At 34.2% G+C, this 22,080-nt stretch overlaps 1 protein-coding gene across 3 annotated transcripts in view; it reads right to left on the reverse strand.

Annotated features, from left to right (window-relative positions):
* Window positions 1-8,802: 8,802 nt before the first annotated feature.
* Window positions 8,803-22,080, reverse strand: part of LOC126747215 (rho guanine nucleotide exchange factor 18) — a 33,631-nt gene continuing 20,353 nt past the window's right edge. The window contains exons 17-22 of one of the 3 annotated variants that reach the window (XM_050455724.1): window positions 21,960-21,974; window positions 18,623-18,801; window positions 18,264-18,542; window positions 15,424-15,671; window positions 13,950-14,718; window positions 8,803-10,597 (exon numbers count right to left, since the gene is read on the reverse strand). In XM_050455724.1, coding sequence (XP_050311681.1) covers window positions 10,388-10,597; window positions 13,950-14,718; window positions 15,424-15,671; window positions 18,264-18,542; window positions 18,623-18,801; window positions 21,960-21,974 — 1,700 coding nt within the window. In that variant the 3' untranslated portion in view covers window positions 8,803-10,387. The remainder of the gene's footprint in view (window positions 10,598-13,949; window positions 14,719-15,423; window positions 15,672-18,263; window positions 18,543-18,622; window positions 18,802-21,959; window positions 21,975-22,080) is intronic. The other 2 variants (XM_050455721.1, XM_050455723.1) reach the window with 2 other exon arrangements.

Here is a 22,080-nt window from a genome sequence, read left to right on the forward strand (position 1 = left end):
GCAAAAACTTAATAGGCCGAGATATATTAGGAAACTGCATTGGCCGACAATAACGAAAGTTAGTTCTTGAGATTCCCCATTTATCCAAGTATATTTAAAAACTATAATACTTTCGAAACATTCAGATAGATGCTAAGAATTTATCGACAATTAGTCCGGAGTCCCAAATTTTTACAAAAACCTAATAGGCCGAGATATATTAGGAAACCGCATTGGCCGGCATTATCGAAAGTTAGTTCTAGAGATTCCTCATTTATCCAAGTATATTTAAAATCTATAATACTTTCGAAATATTTAGATAGATGCTAAGAATTTATCGACAACTTGTCCGGAACCCCAAATTTTTGTAAAAACTTAATAGGTCGAGATATATTAGGAAGCCACATTGGCCGACATTAAAAAAAATTATGTCTAAAGATTCCCCATTTATTCAGGATAATTTAAACAATATAATTCTTTCGAAACATTTGGATAGATGCTAAGAATTCATCGACAATTAGTCCGGAGTCCCAAATTTTTACAAAAACTTAATAGGCCGAGATATATTAGGAAACCGCATTGGCCGACATTAACGAAAGTTAGTTCTTAAGATTCCCCATTTATCCAAGTATATTTAAAAACTATAATACTTTCGAAACATTCAGATAGATGCTAAGAATTTATCGACAATTAGTCCGGAGTCCCAAATTTTTACAAAAACTTAATAGGCCGAGATATATTAGGAAACCGCATTGGCCGACATTAATGAAAGTTAGGTCTAGAGATTCCCCATTTATCCAGGATTATTTAAAAACCATAATCCTTTCGAAATATTTAGATAGATGCTGAGAATTCATTGACAACTTGTCCGGAACCCCAAATTTTTGCAAAAACTTAATAGGCCGAGATATATTAGGAAACCGCATTGGCCGACATTAACGAAAGTTAGTTCTTGAGATTCCCTATTTATCCAAGTATATTTAAAAACTATAATACTTTCGAAACATTCAGATAGATGCTAAGAATTTATCGACAATTAGTCCGGAGTCCCAAATTTTTACAAAAACTTAATAGGCCGAGATATATTAGGAAACCGCATTGGCCGACATTAACGAAAGTTAGTTCTTAAGATTCCCCATTTATCCAAGTATATTTAGAAACTATAATACTTTCGAAACATTCAGATAGATGCTAAGAATTTATCGACAATTAGTCCGGAGTCCCAAATTTTTACAAAAACTTAATAAGCCGAGATATATTAGGAAACCGCATTGGCCGACATTAATGAAAGTTAGGTCTAGAGATTCCCCATTTATCCAGGATTATTTAAAAACCATAATCCTTTCGAAATATTTAGATAGATGCTGAGAATTCATTGACAACTTGTCCGGAACCCCAAATTTTTGCAAAAACTTAATAGGCCGAGATATATTAGGAAACCGCATTGGCCGACATTAACGAAAGTTAGTTCTTGAGATTCCCCATTTATCCAAGTATATTTAAAAACTATAATACTTTCGAAACATTCAGATAGATGCTAAGAATTTATCGACAATTAGTCCGGAGTCCCAAATTTTTACAAAAACTTAATAGGCCGAGATATATTAGGAAACCGCATTGGCCGACATTAATGAAAGTTAGGTCTAGAGATTCCCCATTTATCCAGGATTATTTAAAAACCATAATCCTTTCGAAATATTTAGATAGATGCTGAGGATTCATCGACAACTTGTCCGGAACCCCAAATTTTTGCAAAAACTTAATAGGCCGAGATATATTAGGAAACCGCATTGGCCGACATTAACGAAAGTTAGTTCTTGAGATTCCCCATTTATCCAAGTATATTTAAAAACTATAATACTTTCGAAACATTCAGATAGATGCTAAGAATTTATCGACAATTAGTCCGGAGTCCCAAATTTTTACAAAAACTTAATAGGCCGAGATATATTAGGAAGCCGCATTGGCCGACATTAATGAAAGTTAGGTCTAGAGATTCCCTATTTATCCAGGATTATTTAAAAACCATAATCCTTTCGAAATATTTAGATAGATGCTGAGGATTCATCGACAACTTGTCCGGAACCCCAAATTTTTGCAAAAACTTAATAGGCCGAGATATATTAGGAAACCGCATTGGCCGACATTAACGAAAGTTAGTTCTTGAGATTCCCCATTTATCCAAGTATATTTAAAAACTATAATACTTTCGAAACATTCAGATAGATGCTAAGAATTTATCGACAATTAGTCCGGAGTCCCAAATTTTTACAAAAACTTAATAGGCCGAGATATATTAGGAAACCGCATTAGCCGACATTAATGAAAGTTAGGTCTAGAGATTCCCCATTTATCCAGGATTATTTAAAAACCATAATCCTTTCGAAATATTTAGATAGATGCTGAGAATTCATCGACAACTTGTCCGGAACCCCAAATTTTTGCAAAAACTTAATAGGCCGAGATATATTAGGAAACCGCATTGGCCGACATTAACGAAAGTTAGTTCTTGAGATTCCCCATTTATCCAAGTATATTTAAAAACTACAATACTTTCGAAACATTCAGATAGATGCTAAGAATTTATCGACAATTAGTCCGGAGTCCCAAATTTTTACAAAAACCTAATAGGCCGAGATATATTAGGAAACCGCATTGGCCGACATTATCGAAAGTTAGTTCTTGAGATTCCCCATTTATCCAAGTATATTTAAAAACTATAATACTTTCGAAACATTCAGATAGATGCTAAGAATTTATCGACAATTGGTCCGGAGTCCCAAATTTTTACAAAAACCTAATAGGCCGAGATATATTAGGAAACCGCATTGGCCGACATTAACGAAAGTTAGTTCTTGAGATTCCCCATTTATCCAAGTATATTTAAAAACTATAATACTTTCGAAACATTCAGATAGATGCTAAGAATTTATCGACAATTAGTCCGGAGTCCCAAATTTTTACAAAAACTTAATAGGCCGAGATATATTAGGAAACCGCATTGGCCGACATTAACGAAAGTTAGTTCTTAAGATTCCCCATTTATCCAAGTATATTTAAAAACTATAATACTTTCGAAACATTCAGATAGATGCTAAGAATTTATCGACAATTAGTCCGGAGTCCCAAATTTTTACAAAAACTTAATAAGCCGAGATATATTAGGAAACCGCATTGGCCGACATTAATGAAAGTTAGGTCTAGAGATTCCCCATTTATCCAGGATTATTTAAAAACCATAATCCTTTCGAAATATTTAGATAGATGCTGAGAATTCATTGACAACTTGTCCGGAACCCCAAATTTTTGCAAAAACTTAATAGGCCGAGATATATTAGGAAACCGCATTGGCCGACATTAACGAAAGTTAGTTCTTGAGATTCCCCATTTATCCAAGTATATTTAAAAACTATAATACTTTCGAAACATTCAGATAGATGCTAAGAATTTATCGACAATTAGTCCGGAGTCCCAAATTTTTACAAAAACTTAATAGGCCGAGATATATTAGGAAACCGCATTGGCCGACATTAATGAAAGTTAGGTCTAGAGATTCCCCATTTATCCAGGATTATTTAAAAACCATAATCCTTTCGAAATATTTAGATAGATGCTGAGGATTCATCGACAACTTGTCCGGAACCCCAAATTTTTGCAAAAACTTAATAGGCCGAGATATATTAGGAAACCGCATTGGCCGACATTAACGAAAGTTAGTTCTTGAGATTCCCCATTTATCCAAGTATATTTAAAAACTATAATACTTTCGAAACATTCAGATAGATGCTAAGAATTTATCGACAATTAGTCCGGAGTCCCAAATTTGTACAAAAACCTAATAGGCCGAGATATATTAGGAAACCGCATTGGCCGACATTAACGAAAGTTAGTTCTTGAGATTCCCCATTTATCCAAGTATATTTAAAAACTATAATACTTTCGAAACATTCAGATAGATGCTAAGAATTTATCGACAATTAGTCCGGAGTCCCAAATTTGTACAAAAACCTAATAGGCCGAGATATATTAGGAAACCGCATTGGCCGACATTAACGAAAGTTAGTTCTTGAGATTCCCCATTTATCCAAGTATATTTAAAAACTATAATACTTTCGAAACATTCAGATAGATGCTAAGAATTTATCGACAATTAGTCCGGAGTCCCAAATTTGTACAAAAACCTAATAGGCCGAGATATATTAGGAAACCGCATTGGCCGACATTAACGAAAGTTAGTTCTTGAGATTCCCCATTTATCCAAGTATATTTAAAAACTATAATACTTTCGAAACATTCAGATAGATGCTAAGAATTTATCGACAATTAGTCCGGAGTCCCAAATTTGTACAAAAACCTAATAGGCCGAGATATATTAGGAAACCGCATTGGCCGACATTATCGAAAGTTAGTTCTTGAGATTCCCCATTTATCCAAGTATATTTAAAAACTATAATACTTTCGAAACATTCAGATAGATGCTAAGAATTTATCGACAATTAGTCCGGAGTCCCAAATTTTTACAAAAACCTAATAGGCCGAGATATATTAGGAAACCGCATTGGCCGACATTATCGAAAGTTAGTTCTAGAGATTCCCCATTTATCCAAGTATATTTAAAAACTATAATACTTTCGAAATATTTAGATAGATGCTAAGAATTTATCGACAATTTGTCCGGAACCCCAATTTTTTGTAAAAACTTAATAGGTCGAGATATATTAGGAAGCCACATTGGCCGACATTAAGAAAAATTATGTCTAAAGATTCCTCATTTATTCAGGATAATTTAAACAATATAATTCTTTCGAAACATTTGGATAGATGCTAAGAATTCATCGACAATTAGTCCGGAGTCCCAAATTTTTACAAAAACTTAATAGGCCGAGATATATTAGGAAACCGCATTGGCCGACATTAATGAAAGTTAGGTCTAGAGATTCCCCATTTATCCAGGATTATTTAAAAACCATAATCCTTTCGAAATATTTAGATAGATGCTGAGAATTCATCGACAACTTGTCCGGAACCCCAAATTTTTGCAAAAACTTAATAGGCCGAGATATATTAGGAAACCGCATTGGCCGACATTAACGAAAGTTAGTTCTTGAGATTCCCCATTCATCCAAGTATATTTAAAAACTATAATACTTTCGAAATATTTAGATAGATGCTAAGAATTTATCGACAATTAGTCCGGAGTCCCAAATTTTTACAAAAACTTAATAGGCCGAGATATTTTACGAAAACGGATTGGCCGACATTAATGAAAGTTAGGTCTAGAGATTCCCCATCTATCCAGGATTATTTAAAAACCATAATCCTTTCGAAATATTTAGATAGATGCTGAGAATTCATCGACAACTTGTCCGGAACCCCAAATTTTTGCAAAAACTTAATAGGCCGAGATATATTAGGAAACCGCATTGGCCGACATTAACGAAAGTTAGTTCTTGAGATTCCCCATTTATCCAGGATTATTTAAAAACCATAATCCTTTCGAAATATTTAGATAGATGCTGAGAATTCATTGACAACTTGTCCGGAACCCCAAATTTTTGCAAAAACTTAATAGGCCGAGATATATTAGGAAACCGCATTGGCCGACATTAACGAAAGTTAGTTCTTGAGATTCCCCATTTATCCAAGTATATTTAAAAACTATAATACTTTCGAAACATTCAGATAGATGCTAAGAATTTATCGACAATTAGTCCGGAGTCCCAAATTTTTACAAAAACTTAATAGGCCGAGATATATTAGGAAACCGCATTGGCCGACATTAATGAAAGTTAGGTCTAGAGATTCCCCATTTATCCAGGATTATTTAAAAACCATAATCCTTTCGAAATATTTAGATAGATGCTGAGAATTCATTGACAACTTGTCCGGAACCCCAAATTTTTGCAAAAACTTAATAGGCCGAGATATATTAGGAAACCGCATTGGCCGACATTAACGAAAGTTAGTTCTTGAGATTCCCCATTTATCCAAGTATATTTAAAAACTATAATACTTTCGAAACATTCAGATAGATGCTAAGAATTTATCGACAATTAGTCCGGAGTCCCAAATTTTTACAAAAACTTAATAGGCCGAGATATATTAGGAAACCGCATTGGCCGACATTAATGAAAGTTAGGTCTAGAGATTCCCCATTTATCCAAGTATATTTAAAAACTATAATACTTTCGAAATATTTAGATAGATGCTAAGAATTTATCGACAATTTGTCCGGAACCCCAATTTTTTGTAAAAACTTAATAGGTCGAGATATATTAGGAAGCCACATTGGCCGACATTAAGAAAAATTATGTCTAAAGATTCCTCATTTATTCAGGATAATTTAAACAATATAATTCTTTCGAAACATTTGGATAGATGCTAAGAATTCATCGACAATTAGTCCGGAGTCCCAAATTTTTACAAAAACTTAATAGGCCGAGATATATTAGGAAACCGCATTGGCCGACATTAATGAAAGTTAGGTCTAGAGATTCCCCATTTATCCAGGATTATTTAAAAACCATAATCCTTTCGAAATATTTAGATAGATGCTGAGAATTCATCGACAACTTGTCCGGAACCCCAAATTTTTGCAAAAACTTAATAGGCCGAGATATATTAGGAAACCGCATTGGCCGACATTAACGAAAGTTAGTTCTTGAGATTCCCCATTCATCCAAGTATATTTAAAAACTATAATACTTTCGAAATATTTAGATAGATGCTAAGAATTTATCGACAATTAGTCCGGAGTCCCAAATTTTTACAAAAACTTAATAGGCCGAGATATATTACGAAAACGGATTGGCCGACATTAATGAAAGTTAGGTCTAGAGATTCCCCATCTATCCAGGATTATTTAAAAACCATAATCCTTTCGAAATATTTAGATAGATGCTGAGAATTCATCGACAACTTGTCCGGAACCCCAAATTTTTGCAAAAACTTAATAGGCCGAGATATATTAGGAAACCGCATTGGCCGACATTAACGAAAGTTAGTTCTTGAGATTCCCCATTTATCCAAGTATATTTTAAAACTATAATACTTTCGAAACATTCAGATATATGCTAAGAATTTATCGACAATTTGTCCGGAGTCCCAAATTTTTACAAAAACCTAATAGGCCGAGATATATTAAGAAACCGCATTGGCCGACATTATCGAAAGTTAGTTCTAGAGATTCCCCATTTATCCAAGTATATTTAAAAACTATAATACTTTCGAAATATTTAGATAGATGCTAAGAATTTATCGACAACTTGTCCGGAACCCCAAATTTTTGTAAAAACTTAATAGGTCGAGATATATTAGGAAGCCACATTGGCCGACATTAAGAAAAATTATGTCTAAAGATTCCCCATTTATTCAGGATAATTTAAACAATATAATTCTTTCGAAACATTTGGATAGATGCTAAGAATTCATCGACAATTAGTCCGAAGTCCCAAATTTTTACAAAAACTTAATAGGCCGAGATATATTAGGAAACCGCATTGGCCGACATTAACGAAAGTTAGTTCTTGAGATTCCCCATTTATCCAAGTATATTTAAAAACTATAATACTTTCAAAACATTCAGATAGATGCTAAGAATTTATCGACAATTAGTCCGGAGTCCCAAATTTTTACAAAAACTTAATAGGCCGAGATATATTAGGAAACCGCATTGGCCGACATTAACGAAAGTTAGTTCTTGAGATTCCCCATTCATCTAAGTATATTTAAAAACTATAATACTTTCGAAATATTTAGATAGATGCTAAGAATTTATCGACAATTAGTCCGGAGTCCCAAATTTTTACAAAAACTTAATAGGCCGAGATATATTAGGAAACCGTATTGGCCGACATTAATGAAAGTTAGGTCTAGAGATTCCCCATTTATCCAGGATTATTTAAAAACCATAATCCTTTCGAAATATTTAGATAGATGCTGAGAATTCATTGACAACTTGTCCGGAACCCCAAATTTTTGCAAAAACTTAATAGGCCGAGATATATTAGGAAACCGCATTGGCCGACTTTAACGAAAGTTATGTCTAAAAATTCTTTATTCATCCAGGATTATTTAAAAACCATAATCCTTTCGAAATATTTAGATAAATGCTGAGAATTCATCGACAATTAGTCCGAAGTCCCAAATTTTTACAAAAACTTAATAGGCCGAGATATATTAGGAAACCGCATTGGCCGACATTAATGAAAGTTAGGTCTAGAGATTCCCCATTTATCCAGGATTATTTAAAAACCATAATCCTTTCGAAACATTCAGATAGATGCTAAGAATTCATCGACAATTAGTCCGGAGTCCTAAATTTTTACAAAACGTTCATAACCCGAGATATATTAGGAAGCCGCATTGGCCGATTTTAACGAAAGTTAGGTCCAAAGATTACCCACTTACCAGGATTATCTTGACAATATAATACTTCCAAAAAGTCGAAAAAAATTAAAGATTACCCACTTATCCAGGATTATCTTGACAATATAATACTTCCAAAACGTCGAAAAAAATCAATTTTTGTTGAAAAAATTCGATACCCCCCGTAAAAGAGGGGTCAAAAGTTCACTTTTTCGGTTTCTATCACATTTCACCCTTCACTGATGTCTTGATTCATTTAAATTTTTTTTTACTTTATTATTTCAGGTACCTTGTATAGTAAATGAATCAATGAGTTTTGTGAAAATTATTCCATAAGAGGTGCACATTTTTGTGAATTAGGATCACTTAAAGCATATTTCTTACCTGGAAAAAAATGGGAACTTTGCTGATTGTCATCCAAAAATATGAAATAAAACTACCCTTCTTATAGTTGTTTGTTTTTTACTTAAATGTATTTACAATAAATAGTCCTATATACAATAAGTAAGTAAAACGGTTTAAAATAACATAAAATAGTTCTTTCTACTACCCCAATACGCGTATTGTTTGTTAAATACAAAAATATGGAATGTTAAACGTACAAAAGTGAGTTATATTTAAAAAAATTATAATAATAATAAATAAATAAAGTGATGAATATACAGTCTCTTCGAAACGAAACAAAGATATAGAAAAATAGGCCTTGTGACGTGGAAAAATAGAATTTTGTACACAATATAACACTATAGAGAGGCGAAAAGTGATTCAGAAAGTAGATAAATATTATCTGAGCCCCCGTGTAATAAGTATTCGTCTGTATTTAAAACAAAAAGGGCCTAATAAACGACTACGCGAAAATGTTTATTGCTACAACCTACCGGATTTAAATTTCCCTAAAGTTAATTAACTTTGAAGCAATTTCAAAAATATTGCACGATTTTTATCGTCGACACACGTAATCTAGTCTACGGGTAATCTGATTATTAGGAAAAATATCTTTCAATTAAATTGGGGAAACATAGTAAGCTTAATATTAGAGTAACAGTTCTACGTATTGTCACAGAATTTTATAGTTCGAGAACAGGGAAGACAACTTATATGGATTTTTTTTTTAATTTTTAGTTCAGTGGTACAATGGGTCCTAGGGTAAAAAAAATTGAGACATACAGTGAAATTTGTTAAAAACTGAAAGACTTTCAAGTGGCTCAATAAAAAAAGGGCTGCTTAAGAAGCTGATTAAACGAAGTTCTTTTTGCCCTTTTCCGCCTACTAAGTCGCCCAGATTAGTTCAAATGTTCCACCTTGCTGGGGTAGGGTCAAGTGGTGCCAAAATGAGATAACACATATAAAAAATACCAATAATTTAATTCCTATACGTTTTTTGTTATAAACTGATAGCAGCAGTTGAAAAAACTTCATTAAAAAATGTTAAAAGTGTAGTTCCAACTGCCCGGTGAGCCTAATTATAAAAACGATTTGAACGTTAGTAAATATTGCAATTTTTTTTATTTTTGCAACAATTTTCTGATGATCACTTACATCCTATAAAATTTGTTTCGATTCCTACAAAAGAGCCTATAGGACCTGAAAAATATGAATGATTTAAAAAGTGTCACACTTTTACACCACTTGGCCCTAATTTAGGACCCATTGTACCTCTCAGAAACGAACGGAAACTTGACTAGAGCAAGAGCAGATTCAGACAGTATTGTCAAGGAGATCGTTCTCCGGAAACCCCCCTCCCTTTCCCCCCCTGCGCTACTTTTACCGCTACACAGAACAACGAGATTCTTTCCCTAAAAAAAAAAACGAATCATCAACATTCTACAGTTAATAATATACTCTTCTCCGATTAAAAATATTCTTCTCTTTAAGGCAACAACTTTTGTCGAAACTATACAACTATATAACGGGGAAAAAATTAATTATCAATTAATTAAGTAATTTTGGCCACGATTTCGGTTGTACTACTACTACTACTACTTTGCCACCCTCAAACTTTACTTTTCACGTTGAACCAGCCGAAGTAGCTGGTCAGCCGTCAGAAGTAGATGACCTCCTCCTCTTGGGGGGGCGGCTGTTGGTCGCCCCTCACCTTGAACTTCTCCGGGAACTTCGGGTAGGTGTTGGTGCGTACCGCCTTGCCGCCGCTCCCCGGGGGGCTCTGCGAGCTGCAGCCGCCCCCCGGGGGCGACTGTTGCATCATCGCGGGACTAGAGCCGGTCCTGGTGTGCGAGGTGGTCGTCGGGGTCTAAAATTGATTTTTTTTTTGCCTTCGTCTTGTTTTATTTGTCAGCGGTTAGTAACAACCAAAAGGGGGTCTGCAAGCTCTATTCTACTGCGAGGTCTACTGGCTCTATTCTACTTTCTGAGCGGTGGTTTTTGGCTAAATCAACTTTTTTTAATGGGGTTACTTGGACCTGATTTACTGAGATATGTACATTTACAAAAAAATAACGTAATAATAGGATAAAAAAAAGAAAACTTCCAAATACGATTTTTTGGAAAGTAGTTTTAGCTCCATTTGGGTAACTTTGATCCCATTTTCTGGGAGATCCTGTACATTTAGAAAAATTTACGTGGGAATTAATTAGGATTTAATTAGAAAATCAGGACATTTATCTTAAGAAGAACGATTACTACAATTCCAACAGGACAGAGAACCACCTCTTAATTAACTAGTGGATTGGAAGAAGAGGTCCTATTGAATGGCCACCTAGATCCCCGGACCCAAGTCATCTAAAATCTGTGGTTTTTAAAATGGAATCTGAGTCACTAAAGCAACTCCACCATAGAATAGTTCAGGAATTACTCATTACTCAAAAATTTCGTATGCAAAATCATTCCTCTAATTATACTTATCCTACGAAAAATAATAACTGTTAGTAAGTTACTTATTCTTAATACTTAACGACCAAGTCAAATAGAGCAGAAAGAAAAAAGTTAGATCCAAGGGTGAACTAAAACATAATAAAAGTCTCACTCTGTCACTTTTTATAGGGTGTGGCTTTTCATATGTTTGTTTTAATATTTCAATTGTTGCAATTAATTAATACAAATTATTGCAATTTCTGAATTGGGTCAACCCTATAAAAAGATTGCAATTACAATTTTTTGAGAAGAGGTTTTGGGTCAACTTGGGTTACCAGGCCAACTTTAGCCTGATTTTCTGGGACACGCTGTACATTTACAAAAATTTACCTAGTAAGAAAATAGTTAGATCCAAAGATGAACTAACGAATACCAAAAGTTCCACCTTGTTAAAAGGTTCTAAATACGATTTTTTGCATCTTTAGAAAACCAGTTTTGGAACAATTTAAGTTAGTTTAAGGTTTTTTGGAACTGAATTTTCTGGAACCCTCCTGTACATTTAAAAAAATTCATGTAGTAGCAGAATATTTAGATTCAAGGGTGAACTAAAGCGTATCAAAAGTCCAAACCTGTAAAAAGGTGTTAGATATGAATTGTTGCAATTTTTGAAAAGCAGTTTTTTTCAACTTGTCTTATATTAGGCTTACTTAACCCGATTTTCAGGGATACTGTACATTTATGTCACGTAGTAACAGGATAGTTGGATCCAAAAGTAAACTAAAGCTCTATCCTGTACTTTAAACTTAAATACACATTTTTGGCACTTTTGAAAATCAGTTCTTCCACCTCAACTTTAGGCTTTCCTCTAAAGTTTCTGACTACAAATTTGCAAATAAAAACACTTCTGGCAGACGGATTTTAATAATTCCTTCACTGCAATGTAAAAAAATGCTACGGGCAATATGTAAGACCTAAACCAAGCGAATCGGACAATTACGAGCATCACAAAACAGCCAATGGACAAAATACTTACCTAGTATATAAGCTTATACTTTGACGCAAATTTTTGAGATACCCTGTACATTTACAAAAATTAAGGTAGTAACAGGACAGTTGGATCCAAGATTAAACTTAAAGCATAACAAAAGTTCAAAGCTATTCTTTCGCCCTAAATATAAATTTTTTAAATGTTTGAAAATCAGTTTTGGATCAACTTGACTTACTTTGACCCAATTTTCTTGGACACTCTATACATTTACAAAAAATCACAGAGTAAGAAGATAGTTAGATCCAAGGGTGAACTAAGGTGTACCAAAAGTTCAACCCTATACTTTTGTCCTAAATAGAAATATTTGACATTTTTGAAAATCAGTTTTGGATCAACTTCTCTTACTTTGACCCAATTTCCTGATGCATCCTGTACATTTATAAAAAATCACTTAGTAAAAGGATAGTTAGATCGAAGGTTAAAGTAAATCATACCAAAGTTCCACCCTATACTTCAAACCTAAATATAAATTTTTGCCACTTTTGAAAATCAGTTCTACCACCTCAACTTTAGGCTTTCGTCAAAAGTTTCTGACTACAAATTTGCAAATAAAAACACTTCTAGCAGACGGATTTTAATAATTTTTTCACTGCAATGTTAAAAAATGCTACGGGCAATTTGTAAGACCTAAACCAAGCGAATCGGACAATTTCAAGCATCACAAAATAGCCAACGGACAAAATACTTACCTACTAAGCTTACTTTGGCGCAAATTTTTGTGATACCCTGTACATTTACAAAAATTAAGGTAGTAACAGGACAGTTGGATCCAAGATTAAACTTAAAGCATACCAAAAGTTCAAAGCTATACTTTCGCCCTAAATATAAATTTTTTAAATGTTTGAAAATCAGTTTTGGATCAACTTTACTTACTTTGACCCAATTTTCTTGGACACCCTATACATTTACAAAAAGTCACAGAGTAAGAAGATAGTTAGATCCAAGGGTGAACTAAGGTGTACCAAAAGTTCAACCCTATACTTTTGTCCTAAATATAAATATTTGACATTTTTGAAAATCAGTTTTGGATCAACTTGTCTTACTTTGATCCAATTTCCTGATGCATCCTGTACATTTATAAAAAATCACTTAGTAAAAGGATAGTTAGATCGAAGGTTAAAGTAAAACATACCAAAAGTTCCACCCTATACTTCAAACCTAAATATAAATTTTTGCCACTTTTGAAAATCAGTTCTACCACCTCAACTTTAGGCTTTCGTCAAAAGTGTCCGACTACAAATTCGCAAATAAAAACATTTCTAGCAGGCGGATTTTAATAATTAATTCACTGCAATGTAAAAAAATGCTACGGGCAAGTTGTAAGACCTAAACCAAGTGAATCGAAACGTACAAGCATCACAAAACAGCCAATGGCCAAAATACTTACCTACTTATCTTACTTTGACGCAAATTTGTAGATACCCTGTATATTTACAAAAATTCACGTAGTAACAGGACAGTTAGATCAAAGGTTGAACTAAAGCATACCAAAAGTTCCACCCTATACTTCAAACCAAAATATAAATTTTTGCCACTTTTGAAAATCAGTTCTACCACCTTAACTTTAGCCTTTCCTCAAAAGTTTCTGACTACAAATGCGCCAATAAAAACACTTCTAGCAGATGGATTTTAATAATTTCTTCACTACAATATAACTAAATGCTACGGGCAATTTGTAAGACCTAAACCAAGCGAATCGGACAAATACAATCATCACAAAACAGCCAACGGACAAACAACTTACCGTTTCTTCAGAAGGCGGACTGAAACTGTTCTCCGATAGCCTCTGGTACCCGCTGGTGCTCGTCCTGCGTATCTTCTCGTCCTGGCTCAACTTCAGCGGTAAGATCTGATGGGGCCCAGCGGGCCCCTGCGATTTCGGCGAATCCGTGCCGCAACTCAACCGCGAGGCCAACTTCAACGGGATCTGCTGCTTGATCGGCAAATTCGTCGACACTTTCTGCTGATTCGTCGTCGAGATCAAGTTGATCGGCAAATGTTGCTTGGTGCCTTTCGCCCATTTGCTCTCTTTCCTTTTATCCACCGTGGAGGCCGAGTAAGTTAAGGAGGAGGTCGAGGACGAGGTCTGATTACTATTATTATTATTGTTATTAGCACCACCTCCGATAGTAGTGGAGGCGGCCGAGGAGGTGGTGGTGTCCGAGGAGGACTGAGGACTGCTGTCCTCGCTGCTGTTGTCCTCCAACGGTCCCGTAACCGGAATCGTCGTATTCGGCGAGATCAACAGACCCTGACTGGTGAGAACTTCCATTTTTCTGTACAGCTGTTCGCGCTGTTGCGTTATGTCGTTCTGTTCGGCCCGGATTTGCTCCTGCAGCCTCACCAGTTCCTGTCTCTTTTCCTCCATCTCTTTCTCTTCTTGCTCCTTTGTGGCCGCCCACGACGCCTTTTCCACGCTCAATTTATCCTGCAGGTTCCTCAGCTCCTCGAGCTGCTGGTTGTGCCTGTACTGTTTGTCGCCCCCCCTCAGGTTCACCATTTGAGCTTGCAAACTTGCAGAAAAGAAAATTACTTCACTGTTTGGCAAGCGATTTCAAAAGTTCGAGGCGTATCTAATGTAGATTTCACCATTTACCACTTTACGGGGCACAATAATTAATAAAAATGAGAAATTAAAATTAAGAAAAAGTGTACACTAATGCAATTTAAAACATTGTATCAGGAATGGAGGCAGATAATTTGAACATTAGCTGCGACTTAAGTAAAGTTTTATTTCATTTATTTTGACTGTACAATTATTAGAGTAGCGGTGTACATTTGACTATGTACTAAAAAAAAAAGGTAGTAGTATCTTACCATTTTGAAATCCAGATTAGATACGACAACTTTTGAAATTACTTGCCAAACAGTGAAGTAATTTTCTTTTGCAGGACAGTTAGTTACAGTTGGGAAATGATGGTCAAAAGACACAATTTTCAACACAAGTTTAGCTGACAAATCAGATAGTTTCTTAAAAATGTGAACAGTTGCGTTTGAATTTATTTTTGTAATTTATCGCAGGGTTATTTAGGGTTACATTAAAAAAAAATATTAAGAAATTCAAAAATTTGTAACCACAGTACTAAAAAGATCAACAGAGGGTGTCAATTTTTTGCCTATAATTTTATGAATGCCTATAATTTTAAAAGTACTCAAGATAGATTTTTTTTAAATTATAATATACCTTGTATAAATTGAAATATAGAAAATATCCTTACCTTCCATTAGTGGTCATCAACTGGGAAATGATACACAAGAGGGTGTACACGTAGTGACTCAACTGGATGGCGGCGTACTGCTGCTCCCGCCCCAAAGACAAAAGGGCGGGAGCGTCCGGGGGGGCGGTCAACTGCTGCTGCGAGGGCGGTCGCACCGCCCCACCCTGTTGCTCGATATTTACACTCACCGAGCCGTTTATCAGGCCCGGTTTCCCTGTTATCACACAGTTTCTATAAGGCAATCGTTCCTAAATAATTTGAAAAAGTCACCCTAAGGACTGATTGACTGATTTTTAATCCAGGTTAAAATAAAAACTCTAAATCTGCAGTATCAGTAATTTTTGTTTCACCTTAAAGGCAACGTCAGACCTATAATAGAAAACCTTATTTTCTCCCCAAACTGTAAGACAATTTTTGGTGAAAAAAAAATCCCATACTTTGAAGGTCGATAACTCGGCTTCTGTTGGCCCTATCCGGAAAAGTTCCAACTGTTTTGTCTTAGTTTCGTCCTTCTGAATCCAACGAGACTATTCTCAATGTCGCAGCTCTCATATTAACCGAGATGCCGCAATTTTTGGGCTCAAAAACGAGGTCAAAAAATTTCAAAGTGCTAATTTTAAAATTTGCATGAGCACTTTTTTTTAGCCAAAATAAGCCTCTTTAATTAATTTTATTGGCTTGAGAGACACCTACTTTACACGCATTTATTATGTGTTCTTTCAGATCAATTGAAAAATTAATTCCAGGAGGCGTAATTAAATAAGAGCGAATGCGCATTATTTTCGAATGTTGAAACTATTTATGAAGATAAACGATTCTAAATAAAAACACAGTTGTCTGAGCTAAACTGTTGCAAAAATTAAATATTGCATATTTTAATATGGAATCGAAAATATGGGTCAACTAATTGGATTTTAAAAAGTTGCTTCAATTTTGTCCGATACTGTAAACCTGTCGAATAGCGAATTAAAGCTGGTAAATTTGTGGTTAATTGGACTGCTAAAATTTTCTTACGTTGTCTGCAGAAGATGGTTTTCTATTATATAAATTGTTAAAAAGACGGTCTAAAAAAGGGAGGCGACAACTGTTCTCAACTTCTAGTGTATATTCTATTTTATGGCGTAGTAAGTTCACAAATTTTAAAAAATCTCTAAGATGTTCATCGTCTTCATCCCAAATGATGCAAACATCGTCTACGTATCTTCTGTAAAACAATAAGTTTTTGCTAAGATTGCGATTTAAAATATTATGTTCTAAGTGGTCCATAAAGCCCTCCCTCAAAAAGAGAGACAAACAAAAGCCAGGGCCTTGTTTAAAAAAATTATTATTAAATCGTAAAAAGTTTTTTTTTATTAACAATATGCAGTCTGATGGTCGAATGTTGGGAAATGGGATTAAGCGGGTAGGAACCTTTATATCCTGGATACTTATGGCAAATGAAATAAGAGTTTTTAGTGGATAAAGTGGCGTTGAAACCCGAAATTTCTTTATTGTTCAGTCATAAAGAGAGTTTGTAACATTGTAAATTAAGATGAAAGAAAGAGGAAAGATGCCACTGCTCCAATGGGCATATTCGTCTTCTGTATCTTAGGGTAAACCATATAAAATGGCGTTTTTTTACTTTAATTAGCTGATACTGTAGAGTTTTTATTTTAACCTGGTTCCTAAGTAAGTTTAATAAATTACGAATAGTAGAGGATCCCACCATACTATGACCTTCACCCAACATGTTACGGGTTAAAACATATTTTTTTATAGAGTTTAATATATCTACAAATAGATTCCGCAAAGGTTGCCTGAAAAATCTTGTGCAAACTATAATTAATTAATGATTAAATAATTAATTTTTCATTACACATTAAATTCCTCGTGCAGTTATTGGGTGCAGGTACATCAGTAGCAATTTGCAACTATCGAGTTACGCGATACAATTTATATCAAATTAAAGAGAATTTTATTGCAAACATCGTGGTATGGGGTTGCCTGCCGAAAAACTTGCAAAACTGTGCAAAATTAATGTATGCGACAGATTTTACACATATATATGAACATATGAGATGAAAAATCGATGATATTATTCAAATTCAGAGTCACTTTTTTCATCATTATTGTCTTCCGCGGTCATTTTCATAATTTCTTGTACCGTTAAACGTGTTTGGACACCAATAAATCCTGTTGGTTTTAGATAATCGTCAATAGGCCAGCCACCATTCATAGGCTGTAAGTTCACGCATTGAGGTTCCGTTGCACGAAGCCACACAGAATTAACAAACATCGTTCGCAAATTTCTTTGTTGCAATGATAACCAGCAAGGGTATAGTATTTGAATCGAAGCTTTGTGTCTTTTTCAAAACTTGTTCGTTATCTTCTTTTGAGGAATAACTTCTCAAAAAAATTCGATATCTTTTTTGTATATTACCATTTCGTACTGAAGGTTTTACTTTTCCTTTATTATAAAATGCTGCATCCTATGAAGACTTTGACATAATTTGGAGCCCAACTTCGCTGTTAATGTGTTGCAATTAATGCATCCCATGTGCTGATGTTTATTTTTTGTCGTTGCAAACAAAGGTCGAAAATTTTGATAAAGGCTCAGTATCAGAGGCCTTTATCAAAATTTTCGACCTTGGTGCCACTTTATAAGCATGGAATGTTGAAAATATTATTGTTTAATCATTAATTGATTATACTTTGCCCAAGATTTTTCAGACAACCTTTGCGGAATGTAATTGTAGATATATTAAACTCTATAAAAAAAAATATGATGGGTGAAGGTCATAGTACGGTGGGATCTTAGACCGGAAGTGATTTACTGATTCGCAGACCGCATGATCACTTACAAACAGTCTTGAATCTCCAGGCTTTAGAGTCTCGATATCGGGGGTGCCGACGGCGGAGGGAGGCGTCGCGGCGCCGCCCGCCGTGTTTTGCTGATGCAACTTTTTCCCGATGAGTTTCAGGGGCGGCTGCTGGTTGTTATCGAACCCCCCGAACGTTTCCGCCCTTTTCGGTAAAATCGGGGAGACGTAGGCGTCGCTCTGGTGCTCCCCCGCGGAGCTTACGCTCCTCGACAGGTTCGTACCGGTGGTGTACAAAGAACTCGCCAACTGACTCACCTCCTTCGCAAAGAAAAAACAAAAAAAAACAACCGAATGTTGTTGAAGTCTGAAAATTGGGGGGAGTTCGAGTCGTTTTATACCTGGACGGCGGTCAAAACCTCGCGCCACATTTGGCCGGTGTCCGCCCCCTCGCTGACCAGGTGGCGGTACGCGGGCGGCGAGGGCGGCTCCAGCCCCGATTCCGCCAACAGCCGCAGCTGTAGCGACATTTTCTCCTCCAACAGGAGCGCCTGTTCCAAGTCGTTGCGTCGCAGCAGGACTGCAAAACGACCCGATTTTGTTTATAGCGAGTTTTCGGTTTAGAGGAGACAGGCATGCCATATTATGTGAAATGATGGGGTTAAAAGTGACGAGTTTGGGGGTTATTTACAATAATTAACTCACCCTCGACGGTCAGAGTGATTGAATCACCGCTATTTTATTTGGTGACCTATAAAAAAGTAGTTCAGATGCACCAGTAGATTGTTTTGGGGTAAGGGCTTGTAATCGCTAATTAGTTTAATAAAACATGCAAAGGGAGAACTACCATGTGTAACTAGTATTATCTGCAATCAATCATTAAAATTGTCACTTTTCAGCTATTTCTTGGCAGGTTTTGATGAAATGTGGCTTCAATTAAAGGAAATTAAATAATTCACAAAAGACTGCTTCAAAAAAAATATAGACAACAAGACTTTTTTGGTTTTAAGACACTATTAGATGCCTCCAGGGCTACACTACAAAAAATAGGAGTAAATTTACAATATACAATATTATTTTTTATTTATAAAATTAGGATGTTTCATTCAAATTTGTAGTGCAATAAAATTTTACGTAAATATACTCTTAATACACTAATTGTAAATCACTTTTTGCAGATTTCAAATTTTTTTTACCAAATAAGTTAAGTAAAATCTGTATTGTGACGAATTCATAATGAGTTACTTATTTTATTGGGTATTACGTCACTTATAGCAAAAATCAATTTAGAAATTACTATCTCACTCGCTCAAGAAATTAAAAAGAAGAAGAACTCAAATCTATAATGATACCGTTCGATATACTTAAGTATATAAGTATAAGTATATAAGATATACTTAAGTATATAAGTATATAATAAGTTTTAAATACAATAATTTATTTGAGGTATAATAGATTTTTTTATATACCTAGGAGCTGAGGTTTAATCTACTAATCTTTAAGCTCGTTTCTTCTTTTCAATATCCTACCTAACTCTGTTATAAATATTAAAATTAAAAAACGATAAAAACGACGAGAAGACCTACTTTTTAAATAAAAATACCTAATTTCAATCAACGTTTCGGTAGTTATTATATATTATATATATTAATTAATATATATTAATATCTACTACCGTTCTCAAGGTAATTAAAGTAAAATTAAATTAAAAATACAATAATAAAGTTCGACAATACTTTAAATACTTTTTTATATAATTTCACGGTTTATATATGTTAATAGTTTGACAAACTGTTTTGAAAGATAACAAAAAATTCAAAGGTTACTTCTTTAAAATTAAAGGGGTGTGATCTTAATGTAATTTAATGTTAGAAAATATACGAATATCAAATATTTTAAATTATTAATTAATTTTGAGAATGCCCTGTTCTACCTCTCTTTAAATAAATAAGTTAAGTGAATGTGTCACACCACTAGTGGCACCAATCAGTTGACATCGTATCTTAACCATTATAAATGCATTTATTTTAATTTGTTTTTGGGTTACAACTTGCAAAATTTGTAGTTTTTCTTTAACTCAATTCACGCTTATAATAAGCACCAATTTTTACATCGGAGCTAACAGGGTGCTATATTTTTGGTACGTGGCTCTCTTATTTTTATGTGTTCTGGGCCTCAATGTTCTCATAGTAGTGATAAAAAACACATTTTTACACATGTATATCAACATTTGAATCAAGGCTTTAAGATGTCTATTAAGAGTCCATTAATTTGTTTTGTAATGCAGGTATCAAGATAAAAAAAAGCACACATTCATTTGTTAAAAATTCGGTGGAGACTAGTACTTCAAGTCTTGAGGGTTGAACAATGGACCAATACTCACCTCTGAAGGAAATTGAAATAGAACAATAAATAATTATTCTTCATTATATTTGTTTCTGTGTTACCATATTAAAAAAGGGAATATTGAATAACCAATATTTTAAAAATAAAGCAGTATGTATGACGCAATCACATCAATTTCAGCTATTATACGTTAGATAAATTTCATTTGGAACATTACTGAATATATACAGAAACTATGTCAATTTAAAAAAGGTCTAAAAAAGGGAGGCGACAATTGTTCTCAGTGTAAATTCTATTTTATGGTGATATATCAATTTTAGGTATCCCAAGCAGCACATCATATATTATTATCGTTAAATATATATTTATTCAACAATTTATTAGTAAATTTTTCGTTTTGGCATATTTATCACCCGTATAATATCAAGGCATATTTATTAAACTATAGAATATACGTATATACGATTCTGTTTACAAAAGGGAAAAAATTTCAATATTTATAAAAATTGACACAGAATTTAGATATCTAGCTTTTAAACCGATTATTACACCTCAAATATTTGATGAAATTCCCCTAAAAAATCACTGTTTTTCGTCCATATTATCCAATCAAATAACGCTGTTTTTATACTAAATAATTATATATAAAATTATATCAAATTTAAATAACCAATGTTATTAAATTAAATATTGAATATATATTTTCTGCAAAAACATTGTTTTTCATCAAGACAACCCTTAGCCCCCCACCCACCCCAAACATTTGGCCAGTAAGAAATTCTTTTGAAAAATCATCGTTTTTCGTCCATAATATCCAATCTAATAGAACCGTTTTTGTATTTAATATTTATTAATATACATATATAAAATTTAAATAAATAAACTGTATTATTAGATTAGATATTAACGACTAAACCAGGCTGTTATTTATGCGTATTATATTGGAAAACAATGATTTTTGATAACAATTACTTACTAAGTTGTGTGGGGTGGGTGGGGGGCCAAGGGTAGGGTTAATGAAAAACGTTTTTTTTTTGCAGAAAATAATTGCCTGACAAAAACAATTGATCCCTTTATGCCCAATGTAAAGTTACTGAAATTTACATATTTATTTTTTGTAGTGTACTGTAATCTCTCCCAAAATTTCCCACAATTAAGTCAATTTAGAAGAGATTTTCATGAAATATAGCTTAAATTAAAGAAAACCAATGATATTATTTAAAAAAAAAACTTGAGAGCACTTTAAGATGCCCCCTAATAACTAACCCCCCTCTACAACCCTGAACACCTAAAATTCATCAAAAAAAGTGATACTCGGTCATGCAACAACAACCGCTACTGGAATACGAAGAAAACTAGCAAGAAAAACCGCCGAACTCATGCATCAATTACCTTCGAGGTCCGCGTCTGCTTGCATAGACCAAGACAGAGAAAAAAAAAACGATATTTATGGAAATGGAAATCGCTCTCTTTCGGTAGGTACACGCGCATGCCCAAGGTATATATTTACACC

This window comes from Anthonomus grandis, chromosome 19, assembly GCF_022605725.1.
Source record: "Anthonomus grandis grandis chromosome 19, icAntGran1.3, whole genome shotgun sequence".
NCBI classification, from domain to species: Eukaryota; Metazoa; Arthropoda; class Insecta; order Coleoptera; family Curculionidae; genus Anthonomus; species Anthonomus grandis.